At 40.4% G+C, this 19049-nt stretch overlaps 1 protein-coding gene and 1 pseudogene across 3 annotated transcripts in view; one reads left to right on the plus strand and one right to left on the minus strand.

Moving 5' to 3' along the window:
• Positions 1 to 17738, minus strand: part of UBE2K (ubiquitin conjugating enzyme E2 K) — an 81333-nt gene extending 63595 nt beyond the window's left edge. For both annotated transcript variants that reach the window (XM_082653933.1, XM_082653932.1), the window contains exon 1: positions 17497 to 17738. In XM_082653933.1, coding sequence (XP_082510059.1) covers positions 17497 to 17559 — 63 coding nt within the window. In that variant the 5' untranslated portion in view covers positions 17560 to 17738. The remainder of the gene's footprint in view (positions 1 to 17496) is intronic.
• Positions 6445 to 7692, plus strand: LOC309821787 (polyglutamylase complex subunit TTLL1-like; annotated as a pseudogene). Its single transcript has one exon. The product of its transcript is annotated as a polyglutamylase complex subunit TTLL1-like (transcript).
• Positions 17739 to 19049: the final 1311 nt, after the last annotated feature.

Genomic DNA, 19049 nt, shown 5'->3' on the forward strand with positions numbered 1-19049 from the left:
TATCTTAGGGAAATAAACTCAGATTAAAAAGTATTATGGGGGCTTCCCTGGTGGCGCAGTGGTTGAGAGTCCGCCTGCCGATGCAGGGGACACGGGTTCGAGCCCCGGTCCGGGAAGATCCCACATGCTGCGGAGCGGCTGGGCCCGTGAGCCATGGCCGCTGAGCCTGCGCGTCCGGAGCCTGTGCTCCACAACGGGAGAGGCCACAACAGTAAGAGGCCCACGTACCGCAAAAAAAAAAAAAGTATTATGGGACGTCCCTGGTGGCGCAGCGGGTTAAGAATCCGCCTGCCAATGCATGGGACACAGGTTCAATCCCTCGTTTGGGAAGATCTCACATGCCGCGGAGCAACTAAGCGTGTGCGCCACAACTACTGGGCCTGCGCTCTAGAGCCCGCGAACCACAACTACTGAAGCCCGTGCGCCTAGAGCCAGTGCTCCACAACAAGAGAAGCCACAACAAGAGAAGCCACTGCAATGAGAAGCCCGCACACCGCAATGAAGAGTAGCCCTCGCTCGCCGCAACTAGAGAAAGCCCGTGCACAGCAACGAAGACCCAATGCAGCCAAAAATAAATAAATTTATTTTAAAAAAAAGTATTATGTAAAGATATGCCTTTCAGCAGGAAAGGCTATAACAAGAAAAAATAGAAACAACTTATAAATATTTGACCAAAAAGTGGTTTAGTCAGGCACTACTAAATATTAATATATAAATACTATTTAATTCTAATACTCAAGTTAAACACTAAATATTTAAAAAGAATATTTAATGCCCTGAAGAAAACACAAGATATATTAAGAGGAAAAAGATATAAAACAGTATACATACAAAGATCTTGATTTGATTAAAAGGATGTTTATATATCAACAGCTTATCTGTGGTTGATGAGAGACTTGCCTAATTTGTCATCTTTGTACATTTCTTCTCAATTCTCATACAAGAGCAAGGAAACAGGATTAAGAATGCCTGTGTTCCCGACAAATACTAACAGACTGTAAGCTCTTATCCCCATAATCATACTCTTGATTTTGTCGTTACCTAAACCTGCACCTTCTCCGAAATCCACTTCAAGTTTCTCAGATTCCCAACCTCCGTGGATCAAATAAATTCACTTTGGTACTCCAAACCCAGCTATTAGCTGGCTTCATCAAAACAGAACCACTCTCCCTGACTCTCCCTCATTATCAGTCACCTTTAAGGTCCTCACTTCCTGCTTAGCCAGTTTAGATTCCTTGGGCATTCATTATAATCACTCCCTTGCAAATACTCTTGACAACCTTGATACCTTTCTTCCTGCAGTGTACTCATATGGCAAAGCCCTAATGCTAATTAAACTCATTCTCCAATAAACTAAAAAAAAAATTTAAAAAAACTTCCTGTGTCTGCCCCAAGCAGCACTGCTGGGGGAGGGAGCAGGGAACAACCACCATTAAGTGGTCTGATGTTCAAGTGAAAACCACAAATCCCAAATAGAAACTTAACATTGCCCTAAGTGTCTCTGCTCCTATTAAAGATTAATCCTTCCACTTATGTTAGGAACACCACCCCCTGTTCTTCTCAAGGACTTTGCACCTTCAGTTACTCCTCTCTCTAGCATAATCAATTTCTCCCATCCATCAACATACAAACATACTCTAATATCTACTAGAAATTTTTTTTTAAAGATCTCTGAAGCCATGGTCTTCTCCAGCTCCCCCTCTTCTCTCCTTCCCTGTAAAAGCAAAATTCCTTTAAAAAGTTGACCATAGTTTCCAGTTCCTCATCTCATTCCTCTTAACAATCCACCCCAATAACACATGCACACCATTCCAATGAAAATATTCCAGTCAAGGTCACAATGATCACACTGCAAATTCAACGGTCATTTCTCCCATTTAAGCAGCATGACAAAGTTGACCACCTTCTTCTTGGAACTCTTGTCTTCTCTTGGCTTCAATGACACCATGCTCTCCTTTGTTGGTTCTCGTCAATTCAACTTCAACATGTGCTACGGAACCAGGACAAAAACCAGATTTTGTCCTAGACCCCTCCTTTTCTAACCAAATTCTCCTAGAGTTAAGTTACCCAGTCTAAGCATCAAATTATACCATCTATGTATCTATGATGCCAAATCTCTCTTCAGATCTAACCTCCAGACTCACATAACAACTGCTTAAATTCTTATCCTCCCCACCTCCAGTGTGCTCTTCCCACTCCTCAACTCAGAAATTAGCACCACCATCCATCTAGTTGCAAAGACAAAAATCTAGGTGTTTTTCCAGCTTCTTCATTATTTCTCTACACCATCAGCAAGCTCTGGTGACTCCACTCTTAAAACATAACCCAAACACTTCTCTTAAGCCTCCTCTATTCCACCCTAACCCCAAGCTACAATCATCTCTTGCCTAGGCTACCTAGAAAGGCTTCCCGAGTTCATTCCTGCCTCCTATCCCCAACCCCACATGGGAAGTGCCTAACAAATTTCCTTCTCCTTCCTTACTAACAAAACCCTCATTTTAATTGGGGAGCAATGTGCTCAGCTAATAAACATTTCCTAGCCTACCTTAAACCAAGAAGTGATTATGACACTGTGGTGAATAAAAAAATAAAAAGGTTACTGAATGGAACCTCAGATATCTCTTTTAAAGGGAGTGAACTCAGCTGGCGGTGCCTGGTGCCTTTCCCTTTTTACAATTCAGATAGGCTGCCTGGTCCTCTGATAGCCATTCTGAGAGTTTAGGGACAAGGGTCAAACTCCTAAGAATAGTAACCTGAAAGTTACAAGTAGATTATTAACACTATAAAGCCCCTAACCAAACAACTTTGGGATACTTCCCCTCCAGACTTTTCCTATTTATTTCAATCACTACTACTGTTTCTTTTGTTACATCCAGCAAAACTCAACCTTTAAGTAGTAAACGTTTCCTCACTATCTTCAGGGTCAATTCATTCCCCACAGCAGCCAAAGTGATCTTTTAAAAACACGAATTCTGTCGTTTGCTTTAAATCCTCAAATGGCTTGTGTGTGATCTGGCTCACACCTACATCTCCAACTTCATCTTGCACCATTCTCCTCCCTCACCCACAATACTCCAGCCACAACAACCTCCTTTTGGTTGCTTACACACAGCAAATTCATTCCCACTTTAGAGCTTTTACACTAACAGTTTCCTCTGATCTGGACTGTTCTTCCCCAGTGACGTGCTTCTATCATTCAGATCTCAATTTAAGTTTACAATTCTAGGATAAGCCTTTTCTGAGCACCCAATCAAAAACAACCAATTAATTTCATCTGGACAATATTATTATACAGCTCTGCACTGCATTTATTACTTATTTGTCTGTCTTCCCTTATCCCACTCATTACTATATCCCCAACACATATCACGGTGCCTACCATAGAGAGAGCCCTCAAATATCTGTTAAAGAGCTCTTGGTACTGATAATACAAAGATGGATGAGCCATGATGCCTACCCTTGAGAAGCTTGGAGTCTAATAGGGAAAAACAACTTCAAATGATTAAAAATTACAGATTTCGGTTTAAAGTCCCATGGGAATTGTATTCAATGCCCCCCCACCCCAAAAAACTCTAAATATGTATATATATGTACATAAATAGATAAAAAGAAAGGAAAACCAAAATTAAGATGTATCTCTGTATATGTGAAATATTTCATAGACAAATATTTTTTAAAGAAAAGAATTATCTCTGGGAGTGAGATTACGGATAATTTTTACTTTATAATATAGTTCCCGGTATTTTTCAAAGTTTAGTAAGTTTCTTACTTTTATATTCACAGAATTTTGACTATTTATTTAAAAGAGAAAAGCAATTAAATGGTTTACATTCTTGACTATATAATTATTAGCTTTCTATGTGCATGTAAGAGTTGATCATCCTAATATATGACTAAGTTAATTCCAATTTATCCTCCCAAGTATTAGTTTAAGGGTTATTCCCAAGGAACTCTTTCCCTGAGTTTAGGTTACCTCATCCTCACAGTTCTCCTTACTTAAACTCAACAAACATAACTAGCTGTTCAATGTCTCACCATCTTACTGGACCATAATTTACTCCATAACAGCATGGACCATGTCTAGCTTATTAACAAACACTGGTGGCATTCAATAAATATTTGTTGAATAAATGAAGAAAAATGTAGAGTTAACTAAAGAGTTTAAACTAAACCATAGGATACAGATGATGTCATATATAATACTAAATAGATGCCCCCTGAGATCTTCAAAGGGGAAAACTACAAAATAAAGCAAAAAAGATTCTTTCCCACCATCTTATTTCCCCAGTTTTGGGCTTGGACAGTACACCATCCCAATTCAGGACCTGACTACATTATCAACAGAAACCCAACTTCACTGGCGGCCACCTTTATCAACATATTCAATTCTTCCTAGTACCAGAAGCAGGATGAAAGGTATTACTTTCATAGTGCTTGGGGATTAGCTCCCTGGAGCTTAAGAAATACTGAACCTCATTCAGGAAAACAAATGCCTCCTGCTCACCAGGCAATGTGCTAAGCAATGGAGGATGGAAAAATCAGTAAGACAGGTCTATGTCCTCAATGACACACATTCACAGTTCCATCAGACAGATGGAGATAAAGCACGTAAGTAAACACCTAAGTATATAATCAAAGTATGACCAAGCCAAGAGACGTTAAAAAAAGTCTGACATATATAACCTTCTAAAATCTCATCTAGCAATACACACTAAATTCTTGCACATTTGTACCAGCAAGAAACTGGAAATAACCAAATATCCAATGCACAGATGCATAAACTGCAGTATATTCTATACATATATTTTAAAAATAAAGGAACTAGTACAGAATGATTTAAGAAAAATGAAGCACAAAGTGTTTTATATCACTGCTGAAAAGCAATAGTATCAGACAACCCACAACTAAGTACACCAATCCCAAATAAGATGGTTCACATGAAACAAAGAAACCTAAAAGTAAAGCACTCCACAGTCACTTGAGAGAAATGGCTGCATATGCTAGTTAGCCCTGCATTTGTAATCACTAGAAAAATCCATAATCACACAAAGACTAAAAATAATGAACAGAGTAACACAGACCTGTCCTAAACCTAGGCAAAGAGCACTTTCAGCAATAGCTCCAAAAGATTAGACACCTATCAAAGATTTGGGCGGGGGGGGGGGGGGGGGGGAGGTGTGGCATACTTTAAATGTTACTAAGCCTATTACATTTCAGGCACCATACTGGATGCTGAAGAGAAAAAGATGAATAAGAATCCTCAAGGAGCCCAATGATCTAGCAGGAGCAAAAAGACATATATACAATTACCAAAAATATAATAACTGCTCTAAAAAAAAACCCCAACAAAGTGATATTGGAGAAAAAAAAGTAAACTGTGGGTTCAAGAAAAGCTTATCAGGGACTCCCTGATGGTGCAGTGCCAATGTAGGGAACACGGGTTTGAGCCCTGGTCCGGGAAGACCCCACATGCTACGGAGCAACTAAGCCCGTGCACCACAACTACTGAGCCTGCACTCTAGAGCCCATGAGCCACAACTACTGAAGCCCTCGCACCTAGAGCCCGTGCTCCACAAGAGAAGCCACCGCAATGAGAAGCCCGTGCACCGCAATGAAGAGTAGCCCCCGCTCGCCACAACTAGAGAAAGCCCACGCGCCACAACTAGAGAAAGCCCACGTGCAGCAACAAAGACCCACTGCAGCCAAAAACAAATAAATAAACTTTAAAAAAGGAAAAAAAGAAAAGCTTATCAGAAATGGCATTTTAGGAGAAGTAAGTTTTTCAAAAGGCAAAGAAAGGAGGTTAAGGACTTATTCCAAGCAGACAGAACAACTCAATATAGCTAAAGGCTGGAGGGAGAGTGAGGGTCTGAGGTATGTTCAGGCATAAAACTTAAGTTGAGACTTGACAGGAAATAAGGAAAGGTAGGCTAGAACAACAGTAAAAAGGTTTTGACTTCATGCAATAGGGCGTAGACAATGTAAAGGAAAATGACAAAATAACGTTTTAAAAATTAAATCCAGGGAGGCAGGGCTGGGCCGCGGTGCGGGGCCACCGTCCTCTGCGCTCCTGGGCGTTCCTCCGCGCTGTGAGCCCCACAGGAGGAAGTCACAGGAAAACAATCTGACATCAGATGAGAATCCAAGTCAAAACTGGGTGAAACTGAAGAGAAGTTGGACGTTCCCACTGGCTCCTTAAGTACCTATGGATTATGGCAGGAAAAGTGAAATGGGTCACTGATATCAAGAAGTCATTGCTGGGCTTCCCTGGTGGCGCAGAGGTTGAGAGTCCGCCTGCCGATGCAGGGGACACGGGTTCGTGCCCCAGTCCGGGAAGATCCCACATGCCGCGGAGCGGCTGGGCCCGTGAGCCATGGCCGCTGAGCCTGCGCGTCCGGAGCCTGTGCTCTGCAACGGGAGAGGCCACAACAGTGAGAGGCCCACGTACCTCAAAAAAAAAAAAAAAAAAAAAAGAAGTCATTGCTGATAAATAACTCTGAAAAGACAGGATGGGTCCAAGTGACAGAAAACAAGGACTGGAATTTTTACTGGAAGAGCAAGCAAACCATCCGCAATGTTTTTAGTGTCAAAACTGGCTACCAGCTCTCAAATGATCAAATAGTCAACCATTTCCCGAACCACTATGAACTGATGCAGAAGGATCTGATGGTGAAAACCATCAAGAGATACTGGAAAGAGCTGGAGAAGAAAGGGAGTCCTTTAGCAGAGAAGGACGAAAGTGGGAAACACCTCTACCTGGACTTCGTCCCTGTCACCTACATGCTGCCCGCCGACTACAACCCGTTCGTGGAGTTCAGGAAAAGCCCTTCTAGCACCTGGATCATGAAACCTTGTGGCAAAGCTCAGGGAAAGGGCATCTTTCTGATCAACAAGCTCTCACAAATCAAAAAGTGGTCCTGGGACAGCAAAGCATCTTCGTTCATGACTCAGTACCAAGGAAGCCTACGTGATCTCTCTGTACATTAACAACCCGTTACTAATCAGCGGCAGCAAGTTTGACCTGCGTTTGTATATTCTGGTATCTACGTACCGCCCACTGCGCTACTACATGCATAAACTTGGATTTTGCTGCTTTTGCACAGTAAAATACACCCCGAGTACCAGTGAGCTGGATAACATGTTTGTTCATCTCATTCAGAAACAAGGGGAGGACTACAACCACATCCACGGGGGCACGTGGACCGTGAACAACCTGTGGCTCTACCTGGAGAGCATCTGAGGCAAGGAGGTGACCAGCAAGCTGTTCAACGAGATCCACTGGATCTTCATGCAGTCCCTGAAGGCCGTGGCACCCATGATGAACAACGACAAACACTGCTTTGAGTGCTACGGCTACGACATCATCATCGACGACAAGCTGAAGCCCTGGCTGATCGAGGTGAATGATCCCCATCCCTCACTTCCAGCACTGCCAACGACCAAATCCTTAAGTATAACCTGATTAATGACACCCTCAACATCGCGGTCCCTAACGTTGAAATTCCAGACTGTAAATGAAACAAGTCACCCCCAAAGGAAGTCCTTGGCAATTATGAAATCCTGTATGACGAGGAGCTGGCACAAGGCGACAAGGCTGACCAAGGGCTGAGAAGTCCACCGGGCCAGTCGCTGGGGCCCAGAGGGGGCCGATCGAGAGACTCCAGGACAACCGTCCTCACAACCTGGAAGTGACCTCTAGTGAGATCAAGACTCCAGCCTGGACTTGTCACTGCACCCACCCTTGCTGAAGACCTATTTTGGCAATTTCCTTTTTCTAGAGCTTTTTTCCTTTCCTAAACCCTGTAATAAAGGCACTTCTTTGGAAGGTTAAAAAAAAAAAAAATTAAATCCAGTGGCATGGCGCCAGTTGAATTAGAAGTTGGGACAGACCAAAGGCAGAGAACTAAATGTAAATAAGCAAACTATTTTAATATAAATAGTCCATCTGAGAAATGAAAACCTGACCTAAGATGATTCACAAAAAACGCAAAAGCGGAAACAAAGACTCAGGAGATAAATGGATGATGGAGGACGACGAAATCAGTAACTTACAAAGGACAGTAAGAGAAGTTGAAGAAAAACCAGAAAAGTCGTATCAGAGTAACCGAAAGGGGAAAGCTCTAAGATGGAATTGGAAATGTGGAAGAAAGAGGTACAAAATGGACAACTGCTGAAAAGTTACTTTTTGTTTCACAATTTAGAAGATATTGGTAATGCCTGAAAAAGTAGTTTCAATATGATATGATAGAGACAGAAGAAACCTGAGTACAGAAGTTAAGGAATGAATTAACTTTTAAGAACCAAATACAGGAGAATATCTTTATGATAACCAGAGTAGGAAAAGATTCCTTAAACAAAATACAAAAACCACACCATATAGGAAAAGACAGACAAATTTGGCTATTTAGAAGTAAACTCAGTAAGATCAAAGATACAATAAAATTAAGTGAAATAAGCCAGCAGAACAAATAATGTATAATAATCAAATTCATAGAGAAAGAAAACAGAATGGTAACTGCCAGGGGTTGAGCATTGAGAAGTAAGGAGTTAGTGTTTAATGGGTACAGAGTTTCAATTTTACAAAAAGCAAAGTCTTGGAGATGGATGGTGGTATTGGTTGTACAACAATGTGAACACACTTAATGCCACTAAAATTGTGCACGTAAATATATACAGGATGAGGGACTTCCCTGGTGATCCTGCAGTTAAGACTCGTCGCTCCCAATGCAGGGGGCCCAGGTTTGATCCCTGGCCAGGGAACTAGAGCCTGAATGCTGCAACTAAAAGATCCTGCATGCGACAACGAAAATGCCACGTGCCACAACTAAGACCCCAGTGCAGCAAAGTAAATAAATATTTTTAAAAAATACAATGAAAAGTTTTATGGGGCTTCCCTGGTGGCGCAGTGGTTGGGAGTCCGCCTGCCGATGCGGCGGACACGGGTTCGTGCCCTGGTCCAGGAAGATCCCACATGCCGCAAAGCGGCTGGGCCCGTCAGCCATGGCTGCTAAGCCTGCGCGTCCGGAGCCTGTGCTCCGCGATGGGAGAGGCCACAACAGTGAGAGGCCCGCGTACGGCAAAAAAAAAAAAAAAAAAAGGGTAAGGAATGCAAACACTAATTTTACAAAAGAAAGCCTTATGGCCAATAAACACAAAAACATGCTTAATATCTCTACTGACAAGGAAAATGAAAATTAAAATAAGCTATCATTTCATATCCATCAGACTGACAAAAATCTAAACCTTCCAAATGTCAGGTCCCTAGAATTCTTACTTACTTCTAGAGCAAGTGTAAATTGATACAATCATTGGGAGAATAATGATGCAATATCAAGTCATGTAGAAGCTGCAAATACACTCAGATCCTGAAAGTCTACTTCCTATAAAACCCTTATGTGCCCAAGAAAACAACTATAATAATGTTCAATGCATCCTTTTTTATAATCTCTAAAAGTTGGAACTATGCGCCATCAATAAGAGAATGAATTTTTAAAACTGTGACACGAAATACTCTACATAGTAGACCCTTGAACAACGAGGGGGGTTAGGGATACCGACCCCCTGCTCAGACAAAAATCCAAGTATAACTTATAGTTGGCCCTCCATATACCCAGTTCCTCCACATCTTCACATTCAATCAACAGTGGATTGTGTAGTACTGCAGTATTTACTATGGAAAAAAATCCGCATATAAATAGATTCATGCAGTTCAAACCCATGTTGGTCAAGGGTCAACTGTAGTTTAAAACTGAAGAACTAAAAAAAAATAAATTTAAAAAAATAAAATTGAAGAACTAGAGCATATGCATCGTCACAGATAAATCTCAAAAAACAACGCTGAGAAGAAAAGTTGCAGGAGATGTAGAATATTATAAACCATCTATGAAAAAAAAATTTTTTTAAGTTTAAAATACTAAAAAGTGATTTTACACTCAAAAATACTGTGTTTATCAATAGTAAAAACAAAAATATGAATGGGGGGATATACTCAACCCCAGCATAGTGGTTACTTAAAGAAGGAAAGAGAACAGAATGAGCTTTGTCTGTATGTTTTGTTTTATTTCTTGGGGAGGTGGAGGAAGGGCTAAACCCAGTATGAGTTAAGATCTATTAAATCTGGACCATGGATATAAAGGTGTTCATATATTATTTCTTAACTTCTAAGTCTAAAATATAATTTTTTTAAACATCTTTAAAGATAATGGATAGGAAGCAAGCAGCAGATATGATTATACTCTATTCTTTCCACCATAACCAGTAAACAGAGTCAGAGACCTGGTTTTAAACCCCTGTTCCACCAAGTTACTCGACACTAAGGAAACTTACTTTCTTCAGAGCTGCAACTTTCTAATCCATAAAACAAGAATAACACCCATCTCATAAGGCTGTGATATATATAAAATATCGGATAGTAGACATTCAACTACAGGTAGTTACTGTTTTAAATTTGCAGTAAAGGCACTTCCCTGGTGGTCCAGTGGGTAAGACTCCATGCTCCCAGTGCAGGGGGCCCGGGTTCAATCCCTGGCCAGGGAACTAGATCCCGCATGCATGCCACAACTAAGTAGTCCACATGCCGCAACTAAAGATGACGTGCCACAACTAAGACCCGGAGCAGCCAAAATAAATAAATAAATGTTAAATTTGCAGTAAAAGTAAAGAACTAAGGGAGGAAAAGGACAAGGGTTTTGAATGAAATGAATTTGTCTCACCTTTTCAGAATTACATAACAGAACATACGACAGATGTCACATGGATGTGACCACGACTTTCTAGTTTCCAAGACCCAACTTTAAAATAGGGATTTTACAAAGGAATTCAAGATTACACACCAGAGGATTAGCATATGGATTCCATGGTCCAGTTAAAGGAGACCAGAGCCATGTCAAGAAGTCCAAAATAATCCCATTACTCCATATTACATGAAAGGCTCCCAAATAATTTACTTCTTTTTCACTCAGAAAGGTCATTTTAACACAAACTTCTCTCCAATTTATAACTGTCTCCTAAAGAAAGACTAACCAACATCTTCAGAACAAAGCCCACATACATTCTTTTGTATTCCCCTTGGCCACCAGCCCCCAAAGGTTATTTGCACACAAAGAAACAATATCAGAAGTACTAAAGTCCCTCATCATGGTATTAAGCCTTTTCTGGAGGCAAATTCCCGTAGAGCTATCACTAAACCATTGAAGGAAACCTTTATGGTCCAAGGACAACAATAAGCAGAGTATGAAAGTACAGTTAATTTTGACATCTTAGCAGCTATCCATTTACTGAATGTTCCAAGCACTGCTCTAAGCACTGTAAAGCCTCTCTTGATCTCCCTATTTACAGATAAGAAAGCTGAAACAGTCAGTGCTGTAGGTATTAAGCAGAAAAGCCAGGACTGAACGCTGATCTAATTCCAAAGCCCACACTCTTAATCACTAAGCTAAACTCACTACATCATGCTTGGGGAAGTAAGTATCTCTGCCTCCTGGCAGACTTTTCTCACAGTAAGAGAGAAAAGCAAAATATATTTAAATACAATACTCAATATTGAACTGTCACCCACTGTTGTACTTAGTTTTATTAGCATTCAGCTTTTATATTGTTTATGAAAAGTATAGTCCCATAAAGCAACCATATATAATGGTTGGAGTAAACTGGTATGCCAAAATCTTGGGTGAAGTTCACCATTAACCAGATCTGAGTCACTGAGCAACAATCAATCTCTCTAGGCCTCAGTTTCCTGATCTTATAGATGAAGTTTTTGACCTAGATCTAAGGTCTCTTTCAACTTTAACATTCAACACATTTTCTAAGACACTGTTAATGCATGCTTTGAACAAAGACTTTGAAAGTCATCTTTTGAAAACCTTTAAAATGAAATCATATAGTATATGCTCTTATGTCTATCCTTTTACTCAAATATACTCAAAGCAAAAAACAAAAAAACATACTCAGGGCTTCCCTGGTGGCGCAGTGGTTGAGAATCCGCCTACCGATGCAGGGGACGCGGGTTCGTGCCCCGGTCCGGGAGGATCCCACATGCCGCGGAGCGGCTGGGCCCATGAGCCATGGCCGCTGAGCCTGCGCGTCCGGAGCCTGTGCTCCGCAACGGGAGAGGCCACAACAGTGAGAGGCCCGCGTACCGCAAAAACAAAAACAAAAAAAACAAAAACAAAATACTCAAAGTTAGTCTGTGCTATTAAAAACCAAGAAAATGACTGGAAAGGGGTGGGGTGTGGGGATTCTGATGGTGCTGGTAATATTAATATTCTGTTTGTTTTGGGTGCTGGTCACACTTTATTGTATGTACTTTGTATATTACCATTTATTATTTTGATATGAAAAAGGTGGTTTTTTTCTCCAAAGAAAACTTATGTGTTCTAATTCCACAACTATGTTTGTGTATATCAGAGCTGTGTAACCTTTTTGTTATAAATATATAAATGTGGTGCTTTGTGACCACCTAGAGGGGTGGGATAGGGAGGGTGGGAGGGAGACACAAGACGGAGGAGATATGGGGTATATGTATATATATAGCTGATTCACTTTGTTATAAAGCAGAAACTAACACACCACTGTAAAGCAACTATACTCCAATAAACATGTTAAAATAAATATATAAATATATATATATTTATATATACACACATATATATAAAAATGTGTTTCTTGCCTAATTTTGTCCATAACCCTGCTCCCTAGTTCCAGTTCAGGCATCTACAGAAGAGATCATTTACTTGTAAATTACAGTATTCCTGTAATTCCTTTATGACTGTCTCCTGAAATTCGAAGTCAGTCTTAACTTTCCTTTGGAACCTAGCTCAAGAACCTCCCTACATACACATACCCTCAGAACTCCCATAGCATTGATTTTTTGCATCTAACATTTTTCTCTTCCTCCAACCAGGTAAGTCTTTTAGGGCTGTTGTCAATATGCTCAATAACTGCTGATAACATATTTACTGAGAAATAAGAATATATATTCTTTACAAAGGGGTGACCTGCAAAGGGATCCCAAATGCATCTAACTCTGTGCCTGACAGACAGAGATCAAAGCCTTTATAATAACCAAAAAAAAAAGAGAGAGAGAGAAGAGAAATGCACCCCAAAGAGTATTACTTGGACAGGCTTTTTGTTGTTGTTTTTTTTTACCTCAAATCTATAACACTTTCCTTGCTCAACCTACACCCAGAACCTCTTAAGGCACACTATCTAAATAAGTTAAACTGATCTATAATTTACATAACTGTAAAAACATACCACTTTTCTATTAGTAAAAAACTGTTCAAATTCTGGTAACATTAGTTTACAGCAGGAAATTTCAGCTTTTTCCTTACATCAAAAAGGAAAACGTTTAAAAGAAAATGATGATAATTAATTGATAAGGGTCAAAGTCTTAAAACAAAAACAGAACATTCAAACCTAGTAGAGCCATGCTATATAATTTTTTGTACCTTTACTTCCCATTCATTCAACTTTTAAGAAATTATACTACACATCCTACCTAGTTAACAGTCTTAAATGTTCTTCTAAAGAGTTTTGTCTACAGCAGTGGTTCTCAGCATTTGGCAAAGTCTGGAGACATTTTTAGTTGATATGACTGGCAGGGAGAGGGTAGGGAGGTGGAGGGAGGATTGCCTGTGCTATTGGCATCTAGTGCTATTAGTCAGGGATAGTGCTAAACATCCTACAATGCACAGGAGAACCACCCACAACAAAGAATTCATTATCTGCCCCACATAGTGCCAAGGTTGCATGGTCTATAGAAATCAAGAGACTTTCTTCTAAAGATTTGCAACTAGTTCTACACAGAATAATCAAATATATAAAATTTAAAATAAAAGATACAAAAATCCATTTAAATACTTAAGGAAAACGTATACAATAGTAGTTTTCATGAAACCAATTTGTTAATGCCATAGATTTAAATATTCCCTATGAGAATCCTAGAAAATCCTAGCTAGCAAAGTGCAGCTACAATATGAAAAAAACTACAGGTACCATACAGCACAAGAACAAGCAAGAGTATGTGCACTGATTTAAGGGCATTTTTACTTCACTGAACATCAAATTTAAAAATATTTTCCATATTGAAATGCAAGTAAACCTTTAATTACAGGTAACACTTATTTTAATGTTTAAACTAACAAATTAGGTTGTGTTTAAATCCTTTAATCAGTAATACAAACCAGGTTCAATTATTTTTAAATAATTAAAAGTATGCCTACCTTTGGCAAGTCATGACAGCATAGTACAATATAAACACAAGCAGACTTAGATCTACATCTCAAAGCTACACATTTGCGGACAAATAATTTAACTTCTCTGAATCTCAATTTTCTCATCTAAGAAATAAGAAATCTAATTCAAAGACCTGTTCTTGAGAATTAGCAATAATGTATATAAACAAATGGAAATGAGAGCTCCTCTACAAATGGTGGTTAATTGTTAATACCAATAATAATTGATAGTAAATAATAATACAACCTATGAATACAGATTATAGTTTTATTCTATCCTCATAAGCAACAACTCATTTATGTAATTCAACTCAAAAAATAACCATAAAATGTAATTTAAATCAATTTTCCATGCCTAGCAACTTTGAAACATTACTTAAAATTCACACTCAGATTTAAATAAACCTGACACATAAAGGACAGACTTCCGAACAGTTTCAGGAAAAAAGGCCTACATGGTTTATTTATTTTGAGTAAATAATGTATTAGCATGACTCAAAATTCAAAAGGGATCTTTTGATGCCTGTTGCCCAAGACACCCAATGACAGAGAAGCAATCAATGTTACCAATTTCTCATTAATCCTTTCACCTATACAGACAAATACACCTATTCTCCCACTTCTGATACAAAGGGTGGCCTCCTCCCACTATTCTGCACTGTGCTTTTCACATTTAATTTATCTTGGAGGCTGTATTTTAACTAACAACACGCTCCAACAGTGGCCACTTACAACTTCTTATGGCCCGAATTCAGCAAATGTCAGCTATCTTTACTAAGGCACTTAAAAGGGGAAAAAAAAATCCTTAAAATCAATCAGGAGTCTTAGTAAACACAAGCATATGAAATAAACTTTGGTAAAATGGAGATTTACATGAGGAAATACTTGATTAATTGACCAGCCACTCAAATACTGCATTTACCTACATAAAAGGAAACACGTGGACGGTACTACAAGTTCTTCAATGAGTTGAAAATAATCAACATAATCCACTTATAGAACTGGACCTAGTAAAATATCAATTAAATAAAATATTGGCGAAAATAAAGCTATTTACTGGTTATACATTCCAATATCTGACCCTTTCCTAAATGTTCTTTTCACTTACTTTCTGGAATAAGTTTCATTCCAGATTTATAAAGGTACTGTCCTTAAAAAAATAAATTTTCCTGTTTGTATTTTCTGTTTTCTTCCTCTGAAACACTATGTCACTTGAAGCAAGGCTTCATCATCCCTTACTCAATATAGAGCTGTATTATTTTAACAATATGTATTACTATAGCAATACAAGATTTCTTTTAAGCATCAATTTAAGTACTAAGAATATCATGGTGAAAAGTCAACTCACATAATGCAGAGACTATATGAATTATAAGAGCAGTAACTTACCACTTTTAATTAATAGAAAATAACGCATTAAAGTCTTATATTAAGTGTCAGGCTTGTACAACCGTATCATAGAAGAAATGTTTTAGGCTACTGGCAACAATATTAGCTGCAAACTTTCATTAGGAAGATATATGTCAACTGTCCTGGAATATATTTTCTTATTAGAGAAAAACTTAGAATCACTGTTTCACTGTATATCAGTACAGGCATTTACGACTCTTTTTCTGCACTGTACCACAAAAATACAAAGTCATCCTTCCATTCAGAGTTTTGGCACTTGAACAAATACAGAGGTCAGAGTACATACACATGCTCTGTAAAACCAATCATTACTTATATACTATTACATTCAGTAAATCTGCTAGGATTTGGCATTTTTAAATAATTTTAAAGAATTTTCTCCATGTCTAACTGGAAAAATACATAATCACTTTAGACTCCAATAAAGTTCAACTGCTATCAGACTTACGTTAATAACTCATCACATACTTAAAATGCTGAATTTCACAAATCATTAAGATTAAAGTACCAATGTAAGAGTAAAATACAAATAGCAATAATACATCCAATAATGATATGTGACATCTTGAAAATAACCAGTCAGTATTTTTAAACTCCCTTTGTTGAATCCAAGGAGGAAAACAACCTAGCATTCTTCTTGATTTGGGTATGAAAAAAAAACTGTACTGACTCGTTCATAATTTTGAGTCAAATTACTAAAACACTTTAAATATCTTACATTAATAAGTGCGGCTAATACAAGAGTATCTAAAATTTCCAAAGGACTCAAGAGCAAGTTAAGACAAAAATTTTTTAATCATTTCAGATATAAATATGTTGGGATAAACCTACTTACTTAAAAAGGAAATATAACAATGTATTAATCTGCTGAAACCTCATGTTTTTTAATAGGGATGTTCTTCAAAAGTAAGAATCAAGTTAACTATGAGGGACATCATAATGACAACTATGAGGGACATCATAGTGAAGTTTCATGGCACAACACAACAGTGTCACAGAGGCACTGTCTTGGGACACTCTGTAACTTGTAGACAGTATTTTGAAATAAGCTTCTCGTACACTCCATTATTTTATCCTAATCCTAGCTAAAAATATTTAAATGCCTTTAATACACCAAACAACTTGCCTTTACCCAGTCAAAAAGCTTTAGATGTCAATCGAAAAGAGGCCTAGATGTCGGGGTAAGTAGAAATGAGATAACGGTCTAATATGGAATTAATTTCCTATCTCAGGTGAAAATTCCCTTATCCCTCCCCCCACTCAAAGAAGACAGCACCCCATTATGCCTTCTCTTCTCTCCCAATACCGAACTGAGAGGGAGTAACTCTGAACGTCCTTCTTTCATCAATACCTAAGGACTCGCATCGCTCCTTCCTTAAGGAAAGGACCGTGGCGGCCAGACTAGTTATAACCCAGAATACCCTTAAAAAGAGTGGGCCTTTGGGCAGCGCGGCTCTCCGGATCCAGTTACCACCTTTCCCCTTCCCCCAACCCACTTCCCGGGCTTTCTCAGGCTCGGCCTGCTCCCTCCCCACCCTACAGCCACACTTCCAGCTGTTGCCACTGCCTTGGGGCTCTCTAGAGCTCACACCCCGCCGATAAGCGCCCCTCCTCCATCCGCCCCCCTAGCCGTATTCCTCCCCAAACCACCCGCCCGCGAGACCGTCCATCCCAGGGCCCTGGGAGGGGAGGGGAAAACGGCGGAAGGAGGGGGAGACTGCTGCTTCCCCACAAGCAGAAGGGTGGCAGCAAAGCAGGCCACCCGGGGGTTACCAGGGATATTGGGGTCGCCACTGGAAGGGCCCTCCCGCCCTGGGCTGAGGTGGGGGACGTCCGGGAGTTCATTTCTGACCTCCTCGCTCTTCAGCACCTCCTTGAACTCCCGCTTGATTCGCTGCACCGCGATGTTGGCCATGTCTCCGCCCGCAGCTGATTCGTACCCGCCTCCTCCGCCACCGTTACGACCACCGCCACCGCCGCCACCTCTTCCTCCACCGCCTCCTCCCTCTGCGAGTCACACCGGTGCACACGAACGCGGCCAACGCCACCCCTGCCGCCGCGCTCTCCTGAGCGTGGAATCACCTCCGCGCCCGGCCACCAAAATGGCGCCGGGTCCGCGCATGCGCACGACGCTGACCCGGCCGGGCGGCGCAGCCGCTGCCGTCGTAGCCCCTTACGCCACAGTCGCGAACCCGCGCCGCGCTGCGCCGCGCCTCGCGTCTCTGCCCGAGCTGCGGCCGCGTGGCTCCGCCCTGCCGGCGTTTGGGGCCAGGAGGGTGCGGCTTCTGCGCCGGCCGGCGCTACCCAGGCCTCCCCGGTCTTCTCCGGCGCCTCCTCCTCCGTACGAACCAATGTGATATGGTCGAGGCTTCCAGAATTTAGCCTCTAACCGAAGGTTCGAATCCAACCTGACCGGTTCACGCGGCCCCACTCGGCTCAGAGCGCCGCCCTGACTCAGCCAGACCCAGAACCCACGGGATTAATGTAGTCGTGTGTGTCTAGTGTCTGAAAACACTGTCCCGGAACTCAGTCCGGCCCATTTTCTATTGGTAAAGAAAATCTACTGCGGTTCGTTTTTGTTCTGAAGCCAATAATACTGTTACTACAATCATCCCAGGATCTTTCCAGGTATAACAAATCATTAAATTAAGTATGGTCATTGTTGGGTCTCAGTTGTATCTAAGACCGCTTACTCCACAGAGATGCCTGAGAGTTCAGAAGCCGGATGTTGATCTTTGACCTACTTAGATAATTGATGTCAAGCCGTGGAACTAAAACCATAGTTTTTAAACTTGAATGTACATCAGAATCCCTGGAGAGCTTGTTTAAAAACAAAAAAAAAAGATTGCTGGAGTGTAGTGTGGGCCTAATAATTTGCATTTTTAACAAGTTCCCAGGTGCTTCTGCTCCTGCTGCTGGTTCAGGGACCACACTATGAGAACCACTGAACTAAGCCCTGTAAAAATAGTTTATAAAGTGAACAATGGAGAAATAGTTGCTCCTTGGGGACGAAGGGCAGCTTCTGTAAGCCTAGGGTCTACAACAGTGTCTGGAGCTAGTAGGCAGTCAATAAATATTGAATGAATAAATGAGTAAAGATAAGAGTAAAATATTTTAAGTGGAAAGTGAATTTGAAAGTGGTTGCTAGGGCTTCCAGTAACTAATATGGTTTTGATGCTGAGGGATGCTTTGAATAGAGAACATTTTGTAATAAGTAATAACGTTTATTTAGAAGTTTATATTTCTTGCATTTCTTTCACCTAACCAATCAGTAAAGTGTCCTATTAGAAGAATATCATAAATACACCGTCTTAGCAAAAATTACCAAAATTGTGGCAGTAGAAAAGAAAATAGCCACTGGGGGGTGAATCATTCAGTGGAGGCACATGGCAAAAAAGAATTTAT

The sequence above is a fragment of the Grampus griseus genome, assembly GCF_964374135.1.
Source record: "Grampus griseus genome assembly, chromosome: 4".
NCBI classification, from domain to species: Eukaryota; Metazoa; Chordata; class Mammalia; order Artiodactyla; family Delphinidae; genus Grampus; species Grampus griseus.